We start from the raw sequence: 13377 nt of genomic DNA on the forward strand, positions 1-13377 counted from the left end.
TTTTTTTTTTTTTTTTTTTTTTTGTGCGGTACGCGGGCCTCTCACCGCTGTGGCCCCTCCCGTCGCGGAGCACAGTCTCCGGACGCGCAGGCTCAGGGGCCATGGCTCACGGGCCCAGCCGCTCCGCGGCATGTGGGATCCTCCCAAACCGGGGCGCGAACCCGGTTCCCCTGCATCAGCAGGCGGATGCGCAACCACTGCGCCACCAGGGAAGTCCCTCCCTTGCTGTTTTTAATATTTTTTCTTTGAATTTAATTTTTGTTAGTTTGATTAATATGTGTCTTGGTGTGTTTTTCCTAGGATTTATCCTGTATGGGACTGTCTGTGCTTCCTGGACTTGGGTGACTATTTCCTTTCCCATGTTAAGGAAGAGATTATAGAGTTTTCTATAATCCCTTCAAATATTTTCTCAGACACTTTCTTTTTCTCTTCTTCTTCTGGGACCCCTATAATTCAAATGTTGGTGTGTTTAGTGTTGTCGCAGATGTCTCTGAGATTGTCTTCAATTCTTTTCATTCTTTTTTCTTTATTCTGCTCCTCAGCAGTTATTTCTACCATTTTGTCTTCCAGCTCACTTGTTCATTCTTCTGCCTCAGTTATTCTGTTATTGATTCCTTCTAGTGTATTTTTCATTTCAGTTATTGTGTTGTTCATCTCTGTTTGTTTGTTCTTTAGTTCTTCTAGATCTTCGTTAAACATTTCTTGTATTTTCTGAATCCATGCCTCCATTCTATTTCCGAGATTCTGGATCATCTTTACTCTCATTACTCTGAATTCTTTTTCAGGTAGATTGCCTATATCCTCTTCATTTATTTGGTCTCATAGGTTTTTACCTTACTCCTTCATCTGTGACATATTTTTTTGCCATCTCATTTTTTTTTTTAATGAGTGGGATTGTGTTCCTGTTTTACTGGTTGTTTGGCCTGAGGCTTCCAACAGTGGAGTTTGTAGGCTACTGGGTAGAGCCGGGTCTTGGTGCTGAGATGAAGAACTCTGTGAGACCTCACTCCAATGAATATTCCCTGGGCTCTGAGGTTCTCTGTTAGTCCAGTGCTTTGGACCCAGAGCTCCCACCACAGGAGATTCAGCCCAACCCCCAGCTCATGAACCAAGATCCCATAAGCTGCATGGGGCGGCAAAAAAGCAAAAAAGAGAACAATAACAAAGTGAAAAATAAAATTAGACTAGGAGACTAACAGATATGTTAGAAAGAATATAAAAATAAAAGTATAGATGAATCAACAACTGGAAAGTACATCAGTATCACAATAGTAAAGAAGAGGAGGAGAGAAAAGAAAAAAAAAGGGTAGGGGACGGTCTTGGCTGTGGAGGGCAGGACCTAAACAAGGGAGAGGTTTGGGTGCTAGGCAGGGCCTATGCTCAGGACCCACAGTGCTGGAAAAGGCCCTGGGGGTTGTGGGGGTGGGGCTTAGGCTCAAGGAACAGAAGGGGTCCAGGCGTGTCCCCCACCCCTGGTCTCAGAGAATGGGGAACATCACCTGGGAGCCCAGCAGGCTTCCTGGGCTTGAGTGGGTGGGGCAAATGCCCTCCTCTCCTCTCCTGCTCCCCTGGTCCTGGAGGCCCCCTCCTGCCTACCTCTCCAATTCTCCCCTCGGGCTCCTTCCTATGCCCCCAGGACCAATGCAGCTGTGGTGGGGTGGGGGGGCCTTGGAGGGCAGGGGACTGGCCTGGGAGCTCAGCAGCCTCCCTGGGCCTGAGTGGGCCAGGCGATCACCCTCCGCTCCTCTCCTATTTCTCCCGGAGAGTCCCTCCTGCCTGCCTCTACTGATCTCCCTAGCCTCAGGGTCACCGATCCTGTCTGGATTCCAATTCTCCTCCTCCCTCAGTGCCCCCACATCCTGCTGGTTCACTTGGGGGTTCCTCCTGTCTACTTGGGCATCAGGGTCCCCCACCAGCGGCCGACAGGTGCCCTAGTTGTGGAGAGAGCCTAACTCAGCGTCTTCCCACACTGCCATCTTGACTCTACCCCCCAACAATAATTTCTGAATATCATCAACTATCTAGTCACTGTCCAGATTCTCTCAATTGTGTCCTTCAGTCAGAATCCAAATAAATTCCATATATTGCAATTTTATCAGTATGCCTCTTAAGGCCCTTTTAATCTATAGATTCCTGCTTCATTTTTTCCCCATGCAGTTTAATTGTTGAACTCATGAAGGTTTCATGAGGAATAAATGAGGCAATATAAGCAAAACACCTACCATGATGCAGGTAAAACACGTACCATGATGCAGGCCTGCTGCTGGCCCATATGCTGACTTGGTGTGAAATAGAGAAAGGCTCTCCTTCCTCAAGAGAGGACATTATTGAAAACCTGGGCAATCACCCACGTCCAGCCCTTGATGAGAAGTGCTAGCTCTGGGATGTGATAAGTAAGCATTCAGCTTAAATTCAACTGAGGGTGGTTCCATAATTCAAACTTTAAAAATCAGAGGCCAGGCCATATGAGTCCCATTAGGAATAAGGGGAAGCTTCTGCTGCACGGACAGATAGCCTTGCTTTGTCCCAAGAAAGCTTTCAAGATGTCTTTAGGCTGCAGCCTGTCTACTGATGCCCCAAAACCTGCACTTTCACCTGCTCACATGCTCCGGATCCAGGCACATCTGCTTCAGGCTCCACCCTCTAACCCCGCTCCTTGGATGAGGCTGCAGTGTCCACTCAGAAGGCAGGATAGTTATGAATCTCCTTACTAGTCTTGCTCTCAGCTAAATAGGAATTGGACTTCCAAGAGTGGTGAACAGACAAAAGGTCTAGCCTCGTATGATACCTGGACCATTGACAGAACAGGACACTGTTGCACAGACGAATGTGTGCCAGTGATGGTGTGTGTGCATGTGCCCTTCTGAGTGTGCCTTGTGTGCCAGAGTGGATTTATCCAGGACAGGGATCTTCACTGCTGTTCTGGGCTCTACCAGGAAGCACAGAATTTTCTCATATTACTATATAAGTAAGTTTATGTCCACAAATGGCATCCCTCTGATGAGGTACCCTTGTGCAGTGCACAACCTGGGTACCTATACATAGTAGCACTTCTTGGATTAACTGGTTGGTCCTTCTTTTTCCTGGTCTCTCCAAACAGGATAAAACCATCTTAAACTCAAAGATACCTGTTTCCTGAAAATAGATCTAGAATTCCTAAGACACCTGTGTCCATCTGGTCATCCCAGTTGAAGGTTCACTTCCTTCCAGTCATGAGGCTCTTCATTCTGCTCTCCTTGACTGTCCTTTCAGGTAAGAGATGAGGAAGGAACATCTCCAGCCCTCCAAGCTTCCCAGAGAGTGTGCATTTTCTTTTCCTTTCCTACCTGGAGTTCTTGCTTATTAGCTCAAACCACCTAAGGAGTGGGATGGGAAAATAAAAGGAGGTGGAAATAGATCTTGTCCAGATTAGACCTTGTTCTTTGATCTGATGAAGGGGTTGTGAGGGAATTTGAAGCCTTCAGCTAAAATGAGGGCTCTGGATTCTCTCTCTCAGTTTAAGTTCCCCCTTCCTTTCCTCCTTCTCCCCTTAAAAACATTTGTGTTGATATATGAGGATGGGACTTTCCACTTTCTGCCCATGCCTGACCCCAAAGATGAGACTCAGAGGACTGGGCTGGCCCCAGTTCTGCCACTGTCCAGCCTTGTGACCTTTGAGAGTCACGGCACCTCTCTCTGGGTCAGTGTTCAGGCCAGTAAACTGAGTATCACACAATCTTTCTTATGGGGTCCATCTGAGAACAAAATATCATACCATGTCAAATGATATCAAGGATGTGAGCCTGCTTTGTAGGCTGGTTGCACCCACTGTGAGCTACACTTGAGGCAGCATTTGAGGGGGCCCCAGTGCACATCTGGAAGGCTGAGGGAGGGGTGGTCTCTGTTGCCCATCTCGTCTCCTTGGTCAAACACTTCCCCAGCCACTGTCATGCTGGATGTGAAGTACACGACTTCCTTATTATGCAACATCCTGAGATGACAGATGTGCCCACACTGGTCTGGTATGGAGGAAACATGAAGTTCTTAGACCCTGAGGACAGACAGAACCAGACATCTCTGTTTTCAGCCCTATACATCCATCAGAAGCCTCTAAACCTCCTTACTTTCTTTTTCTATAATTATTTTCTATTTTTTAAAATTTTATTGAAGTATATTTGATTTACAATGTTGTGTAGTTTCAGGTGTACAGCAAAGTGATTCAGTTATGCATATATAACTATATAACTATAAAAGTATATATATATATATTCTTTTTTCAGATTTTTTTTCCATTATAGTTTATTACAAGATACTGAATATAGTTCCCTGTGCTATACAGTAGGTCTTTGTTGTTTAGCCATTTTATATATATAGTAGTGTGTATTTGTTAACCCCAAACTCCTAATTTATTCCTCCCCCTGCCCTTTCCCCTTTGGTAACCATAAGTTTGTTTTCTATGTCTGTGAGTTTGTTTCTGTTTCAAAACTCCTTACTTTCTTTTCGAGGATACCAAGGTGGAGTGGGGGGCTAGGGGCAGAGGATCTACTAACAGTAAGACTCAGGGTCTTCTACCCTCCCCCTCAAGCAACATGAGAAGCCGCCTAAATTCTTGCAGAGGGGGAGAAGTATTTTACCCACTCTTAAGCCAGGGAAGAAGTCTTCTCCAGGGTTGCTGTATTAGTTTGCTAGGCCTCCTGTAACAACCACAGACTGTGTGGCTTACACAACAGAAATTTGTTTCCTTACAGCGATGGAGGCCAGAAGTCCAAGATCAAGGTGTTGGCAGGTTTGGTTTCTCCTGAGGTCTCTCTCCTTGGCTTGCAGAGGGCCGCCTTCTCACTGTGTCCTCACATGGTCATCCCTCTGTTGTCTGTGTCCTAATCTCCTTTTTTATTAGGGCACAGGTCAGATTGGATTAGGGCACATTCTAAAGACCCCATTTTAACTTAATTACCTCTTTAAAGGCTCTAAATCCAAATGTAGTCACATTCTAAAGTACTGGGTGGTTAACACTTCAACGTACAAACTTTAGGGGGACACTATTCAGCCCATAACAGTTGCCAACACCAAAGCAGGCAAAAATCGGCCTCCAATGCTTTAATTAATTTTCCTCCAGGGTGCAGGAACTACAATGTGTTTAAAAGAACAATAGTGTTTGTCTATGTGTGTTTTCACAGGTGCTATGGTCATGGACGAAAGGTCAAGGAAAGCTTTGTGCTGGACACAGCTTCTGCCATCTGCAACTACAATGCCCACTATAAGGACCTCCCCAAATCCTGGCGCCGAGGCTATTTCTGGAACTATTGCAACATCATCACCTTCACACCCAACAGCACTGACCGTGTGGCCCTGAGGGACACAGGAAACCAGCTTACTGTCACTGTGTCCTGCCTGACCAAGGAGGATACGGGCTGGTACTGGTGCGGCATCCAGCGGGCCTTTGCCAGGGATGACATGGATTTTAGAGAGCTGGTTGTCACTGACAACAGAAGAGCCCTTGCCAACAATTTTTGGTCTGGGAGAGGTAAGAGCCTGTTGGGAGTCCAGCTGGGGGTAACCCACAGCAGTGCATGTTAGCTGGTGTGGTAACTACTCAGAGAGCAACAACTCGGGCTCCCCTTAGGTTGTCTGGGGTAACCTGGCCTCTCCTTCCCTCCATAGTAGGGTAGCTGCTGATGATGCTGACAATTGACTTGGAATTTGGGGACGAGGAGGGTCCATTGCCCTGGGGTGCTCTTGGCACCTCTCTCCCCTCACAGCCATCTGGCTGATGGAACCTGGGAGGTTGACAGGTGCGAGAGCATTGTCTTGCAGGTCTAGAATCTTGAAGATTCACTTCTTGAGGAGTGACTGAGGCTGTAAAAAGTGGTCTAAGCACTTAGACAAGCACCCTCAAAAACTGTCCACTTAAATAATTTCATAATTTACAGGGATAAATATGGTCCAAGAGGTCAGTGCTTTCTTTTAAGGAGTACATTTTGCACCAGGAGGCTGCCGGAAGGGTGTGGGTAGAGCAGCATGGAGGGGTGAGTCTGTCTAAGCCAGTGTGTTGCTCCTTTGGGCCAAGGCGAAGACATAGGGTCTCCAGATGCTCCCCCAAATCCTTCTGTCCAATGCTGAAAACCTCTCTCAGGCACACTGCTTACGGAAAGTACTATCTTTCTTTTCTTCTTCTTTTCCTCCTGTGGCTTCTCATTATTTCCATTTCTAGAAGGGGTGTCTTTTTCTAGTGCAATCTGGAGCACAATGTCAGTAGGAAAACAGAGGACTTAAGGGAAGCTCCGGGAAGCCTCCTCCTGGTGCTAGAGGGCCTTGCTCACACTTGACCAACTTGTTAATTGTTCAGCAACCATCTTACTGAATGTGTGATACCCTTCATGCCTACAGTGTTTCTACTTTGTGTGGTTCTGCTTTTACTTAACTGTGCAGTCTGTCCTGAGTTTTAGGCTCAGGATGAGAGAAGTCCCACCTGAGTGTGCTCCTTAGTTTAAATGAAACACAGACACACCCCACACCCCAGTCTTATCACAGGTGGCAATTTGGGTGACCATGGTGGCCCTTCTCCCATTGGGTTTTGGTGGCTGTCAGAAGCACGATGTGGCAATTACGTTACCTACTGATCAGTTCCTTAAGGATAGGACTGGCACTCAGCCTGGCACTCTCTAACCACAGGCCATATCTAGTCAACACAGCACCTTTGTGCAAATCTGGAAAAGATGCCCCTTCCTCCAGGTGCATGGAGCCCAGTGGCAAGGTGCATGGTTTGGCAAACAGAGTATACGGGCTGGATTACAGCCCTGCTTGTTCCCTCCACCTTCTGCCCTGTGCAGGGCACACATAAACAGCTGGACTTGACCCAGCAGTCACCCAGGGCACTAATTCTCTGGAGACTGAGGGAATGACAGGCAGAGGTACAGAGATGCAGAAGGCAAAGGAAGGGCCTGGGGATGGGCCTTATTTGACTCTCAACAAATCCTTTCTGACACAGACCTGTCAGGCAACAAGAGCAGAAGCTGCAGTTCTTCCAAAGTTGTCCACAAGGCAGATCACTCCAGGTGAGTCATGACTTTAGGAGACAAGCAGACTTTGGGTGGGCAGTAACAACACAACAAGACGGTGGGTTTGCACCTGCTCCTTTTCAGCAGTGTACTGTTTCTCTTCCTGAACTGTCTTCAGTGTGACTGTTTTCTTTCAAAAGAATATAGTTTAGGACTCTTGATCACAAGCGGCAAGAATGCTCTCTGGCTATTTTAGTTAAAGAGGGAAATTCTTCATAAAGAGAGAGCAATGTCTGATGAAATGAGAGGGCAGGGATGTGGTAGCCCTGAGAAAGGGTCTGAACGTCATCAGGATTTATCTCCATCTCTAATCTGCTACGCTTATGTGTGTTTGCTTCCTCTCTCTCCCAACTGCCCTTTTATATTTCATTTTTTCCATAGGAGAAGATAATCCATTTCTAGCTGCTGAGTTTATGTTTCCCCTGTTCAAGAGACTCGCCAGCCTGAGACTGCAGCCTCCTACTCCCAGTCCCATGTTAGTTCCTGAGGAGGGGGCTGGGCCCAGCTTGGTCAGACACCCACCCCCCCAGGTCCAATCAAGTGTGGTCTGGAGGAGACAGGTGCTCTGAAGGAATCCAGGTTGCCAGGCGCTGCTGGAACTGGGCGAGAGCAGGGGCAGGGAGAGGGGACAGGTCCCAGAAAAGGGGATCCAGAGCAGAGAACCAAAAGATGATGTCTTCCAAGGGACATGGATGCTGTCTGTGATTCCTTCCAGGATGACCATTCTCATCATTTGCATGCTGATCACAGGCTTGGGGATCATCTCTATAATCAGTCATTTGTCCAGAAGAAGGAGAGGTCAAATGAGTAGAAGGGGTAAGTAGCACTTGGGGTGGTGTGGGTGGGAATTGGGGAAAATGAAAGGGGTCAAGGAACAGCTTTCAAATGGGTGAATGTGACCCTCTTCTTTTTGCCTGGACCCCTGGAATCCAATGCAGCCTGCCCATGGGCTAGGGGCAATCCTGTTTCACGGTGACAAATGCTCCCTGAGAGGTGGCAGAGAGAGCACTGTAGCAGTCATAAGTGGAGGTGTGTGTAGACCAGCGAGGAGGGAGGCTGAGACGTCAGAGGAGCTTCTGGGGCCCCTGGGTAAGCAGGCATAGAAAGGTCTCCTTGAGAAGAAGGGTCCGGATCGGAAGAGAACAGGCCCAAGGGCCTCAGGCCCAGCCTTGAGCCATGGGAGGAGTGGCCTTTCAGTTTTGTGTCTCCTTCTGCCCTTGGGCGATTGCAGGTAAAGGCCTAGCCAGAAGCCAGAAAAGCAGCCAAGCTTCTTCTGTGATCCCCACACTTCTGGTAAGTTCCCTCCTTGACTCTTCTATCCTGGGCCCTGGGCCCACCACTCCCTGATCTGTAGGGCACCCTGTTCCTAAATAGAAGAAGGCCACCATGTGGTGAATTGGCTAACCTCTCAAGAGGACACAGGGTAGAGAGAGCATCACAGACAAGTGCCACTTTTTGTCTAATAGGTTTTTTGTTTTTTTTCTTTTTATGCTCAGAAGCCACAGAAATACCTTGGGCAATGGAGAGACTGTAGGCATAATTACAATACAGACTCCAACCTCCTCTGGGTATGGAAATGTAGAAAACAACATTTTAGAGAATGAGAGAACACAAACAAACCAGAAACACCTGTTAATGAAACACAAGGGTCTACAGCCAGACAAATCTGAAATCCAAAGCTAAGGCTGTGAGGTCTCATTCTCTGTCTGTGATAATTTGGCCCCGTGGGCAGAGCAGGATCCCTAAGAAATCAAAGCAGTGGCTCCCATGGCATTTCTGGCCTTTTGCCGTTTAAGAGCTGTGGGAACTGTGGAGGTGGGGGATGCAGACAAAGCAACATCTGGCTTGGTTTTACCCAAGACCCCTCCCTTTGGGATACAATTTGAGTCTAGGTTTTTGCAAAACCCATTGTCACTTCCTTAAGGCATGACCTTGGGAAACTTGTTACTTCTCTGGGCCTGTTTTCTTCTCTATAAATTGAGGACCCCATACTCCCCAGAATTTTTTACTAATTCACTCATTCATTCATTCATTCAATAGACAAGGACCATGCCAGATTCTGTGATACACAGCTGAACCAAAGAAATAGCATCTGTCTTCATGGAGCATAATGTAGAGTGGGAAGTAGGCAAACCATCTCAGACATACACACACACACACACACACACACACACACACACACACACGTGAGATCATCAACTAGAGTAAGTACTCTGAAGGAGAGATGCGTGGTGCTATGCAAGTTGAAGCAATGGAACCAAACCCTATTCTTTTTTAGCAAGGAGTTGTACAACTTGATTTAGCCACGGCCTGCTTCCTCACACTCAGGCAATGGGAACATGACAGCTGCAATCAGGGGTCTTTATGGGCTCTGAAGGAGTCCAGCTGCATTCACGTCACCAGAGCTTGGTGAGAGGTGAACGCAGGCCCCACGCACCAAGCTTTCCTGCTGACTGATGGATGACCTTTAAAGTCATGACATCTGATTTCCACCCTGAAAACAAACTTTGGTTTGGTCTCCATGAAGCACCCATGACAGAATTTGCCACTTTTGCTGCAGAAACACCCAGCAGAGGTAGGCAACAAATCTCAACTCAATTTTCCTTTTCTGTTTCCAACAACGTAGACGACTCTTTGAAGCCCCTCTCTCATGTCCTGACTCCAAAGGCAATGGCTCATACTGAACAGATGGGACTGAAGATTTCTTTTATTTAGTTGAAAAATAAAATGATGCTACAGTAGAGTCACCATGACAACCGGCCCACATCCTGGGGACTGATTCTGATCTCAGGCATTCTGAAGGCCCCTCTAACCTTGCCAGCGATCATTTGCAGTTACGTAAGAACAGTGGCAGCCAGAGGGGCTGTGCTAGGCCACGCATAAGCAAGGCCACGGTCGGATAACATCTCAAGATCTTAGCTCTCATGCACTCGGCTTGTCAGAAGTGAAGAAGAGGGCCAGATCTTGGTCAGGGTGCCAGGAGATCACTTGTGTTGTATTCCTTAGCCAATAAATTTCTGACCCAGTGTTGAATGAACTCCAAGGTATGACTAACTTCTCTCAGGATATCACTGGGAGAGTATTTCTGGAAAAGTTTCTTTTAAAGTATAGTATTCCAATTTGCTTCTGAATTGGTATTACATGCTGTTCTACCCAAAGAAGGGAGAGAGGCTAAATCAGGGGTTCTTAGATTCTCTTGGCTCAAAGACTGTCTTATATGGGAAACTGCCACCAGACTGAATGGATACTTCTTCTGATCAGTGAGAAACCAAGGTGTGATAAATTAAGAGAAATATTCATTCACATCAGGAAACACAAATCAATACAGGGGCAACAGCAGTTGTGGGTGCAGGTGAGGTGATATTGTCATTAATGGAAGAATTACCCAAACTCTTAGCTCCTACCTGAATGTCTGCACCTTCTCTTCCCATAGAGTGTCTCTCCTGCTATTTCAGACCCTGGAGGCTGCCCACTACTTCCTCTGTTGCCCTCAAAAAAACCTTGCTCTTCCAGTCTCTTCTGATATGGTTCTGGCCAGTCTCTGTACTCAGGACACTCAGTGGCCCTCTGGCCTGAGCAGGGCTGGGACAGGGTTCTGCACATGACCTGCACGTGTAGGTCCAGGCTCTCACAGACTCTTGTATGAGCACAGTTCCTTCAGCTTCCACCCTAAACCCTCTCTCCATAGGTAGGGAACTCAAAGCTACTCAGCACCCTGATGGGGAGAGGAGGGGGATGCCACTCCATTCCTGCCATCCTCCGTGTTCCCACACAGCTGGTCCCCCTCCCTCCCAGAGTCTCAGATCAAACAACATCAAAAGTGCTGTCTCTCAAAAGCAAATCAAAACTACAATGAGGTATCACCTCACACTGGTCAGAATGGCCATCATCAAAAAATCTAGAAACAATAAATGCTGGAGACGGTGTGGAGAAAAGGGAACCCTCTTGCACTGTTGGTGGGAATGTAAATTGATACAGCCACTATGGAGAACAGTATGGAGGTTCCTTCAAAAACTAAAAATAGAACTACCATATGACTCAGCAATCCCACTACTGGCCATATACCCTGAGGAAACCATCATTCAAAAAGAGTCATGTACCACAATGTTCATTGCAGCACTATTTACAGTAGCCAGGACACGGAAGTAACCTAAGTGTCCATTGACAGATGAATGGATAAAGAAGCTGTGGCACATATATACAATGGAATATTACTCAGCCATAAAAAGAAACGAAATTGAGTTAGTTGTCGTGAGGTGGATGGACCTAGAGTCTGTCATACGGAGGGACTTGTATGGGGGCCCTTGAGCTGAAGGATTTGCATAGGACCTTTGAGGACACACTTCTTTCCAGTGTCCCAGTTGATTACAGATGAATCAGTCCTTGGGCCATAGTTTTGATGGTGGACCCCTAGAAAGGTGCAGTGTGGGGGGGGGTCCAGGTATTATTTCAGATCTCTGGCCTTGGAGCTGTTGGAGCTGTAAGGCCAACAGCTTGGCAGACTTTTTGCCTGCAGTCTATCTCCAAAGTCCTTTCAAAGTGTTCAGCTATGGTCATGAATTCAGTCCGACTGGTGGCCTCCCATTCTATTTTCTGCCTTTTTATCAGTCTACTAATCTCAGGAGATAATCTATTTACAAATAGGGCAACTAGAGCAGATTGGTTGACCTTATTTATTGTATGAAACCCTGAATGCTACAGAAAGAGGGTTCTAAACAGTCTTTAAAGTCTGCCACAGGGGAGGGGGAAGGGTAAACTGGGATGAAGTGAGAGAGTGGCATGGACATATATACAGTACGAATGTAAAATAGATAGTGGGAAGCAGCCGCATAGCACAGGGAGATCAGCTCCGTGCTTTGTGACCAACTAGGGGGTGGGATAGGGAGGGTGGGAGGGGAACGCAAGAGGGAGGAGATTTGGGGATATATGTATATGTATAGCTGATTCACTTTGTTATACAGCAGAAACTAACACACCATTGTAAAGCAATTATACTCCAATAAAGATGTTTAAAAAAAAATAAAGTGCTGTCTCTTGCCTCAGCCACAAAACAACCCCAATCCTTCCCCTATGGCCATGTATTGAATTTGCATAAAGAAGCCACTAGCCCACCAGTTCTGCAAATAGCAATCTAGTCCGGGCTGGCCTTGTACACTGGATGTACAAGTGGGCTTGTACATCCCACTACACAAGGCAAGATAGTAGACAGCAATCTTCCACAACAGATGAAGACATCCATAGACATCTTGGAAGATTTACACTTACCTATCTGGAAAACTGTTTCCTCTGAGAATCCTACAGGTTTGCTCTGGGTCCATGATCCAACATCCACAACCATTTTTCTTCCCATACCAAGCAAAGACTTGTTGAATCTGTGGTCAATTATTTAATTACTCATTTCATCTTCCAGCAAGGCTAGCCATGCACCAGTTTTCAAGATAAGGAGACAGAAAACCAAGAATTTCTAAATGCAAGGCTGTGCTATTAAAACTGAGAAGCTTCAAGAAACAGAAGGAAGAGCAATTAATCTGATATTTCACATACTGTGTGGCCATAGGACAATGTTTACGTCTCCTCTTGCAGCTGTTCATAAGGTACTGGCCCTGAACTGTAAACCTGATGTGGCTTCTAGCTTCAATATTGGTAGACTTGTTTGATGTCAGCTCAGACTTTCAGCTGAAACTGAGAGTCCTACCCAAGGATGCACGCCACAGCCAGCCGGGTGAGAAGGGCATTCCTGGCGCTCTGCTGACCTTGTGTGGCTGGCTGCACTGCGGGTGGTGATGGGGGCTCCTTTATCAACTCTCTCTTCCTCTGTCTTCCCCTCCATATCCAGCTGTCAGGAGTAGCTGCTCCATCTCAGAGTGAACGTGCTCTCTTGAACACATCCCCTGGCTTTACCTTTCTAGTTTCTCTGCCACTGTACGTACTCTGGGACAGCTTGGTGTGGAAGCAAGATGCAAGGAATTTGAAGTGAGAGGACTTAATTTAAATTTTGTTCTGCCACTTACTAGCTGGGAGACATTGGGTAAATTATGTCATCTCTTTGCACTTTAATTTCCTTACATTGATATTCAAAAATATTACTTATGTTTTTTAAGAGAGATTCATGGAGGAAGCTTCCTTCCCTGTGGACTGAGCTCCACTGGGGGGACACTCCTCAGTGACACCTGGTGGAGTGGTCTGTCTGATGAGTGAATCTGGGGGTAGGAACCAGGTGCGCCTACTCTGCCCTTCCTCTTCATTTTGTTTTGAATTTTATTTCATTTTTTCATACAGCAGGTTCTTATTAATTATCTATTTTATACATATTAGTGTATATATGTCAATCCCAATCTCC

The 13377-nt window shown here is 46.6% G+C and overlaps 1 protein-coding gene across 1 annotated transcript; it reads left to right on the forward strand.

Moving 5' to 3' along the window:
• The first annotated feature begins 3197 nt into the window (after window positions 1–3197).
• Window positions 3198–9787, forward strand: TMIGD3 (transmembrane and immunoglobulin domain containing 3). Its single transcript, XM_028488100.2, is given in 7 exon segments — window positions 3198–3252; window positions 5157–5171; window positions 5174–5503; window positions 6968–7034; window positions 7753–7853; window positions 8269–8330; window positions 9664–9787. Coding segments are annotated over 7 exon segments (627 nt in total). The 5' UTR covers window positions 3198–3212; the 3' UTR covers window positions 9676–9787.
• The last annotated feature ends 3590 nt before the right edge of the window (window positions 9788–13377 follow it).

The sequence above is a fragment of the Physeter macrocephalus genome, chromosome 4, assembly GCF_002837175.3.
Source record: "Physeter macrocephalus isolate SW-GA chromosome 4, ASM283717v5, whole genome shotgun sequence".
Taxonomy (NCBI): domain Eukaryota; kingdom Metazoa; phylum Chordata; class Mammalia; order Artiodactyla; family Physeteridae; genus Physeter; species Physeter macrocephalus.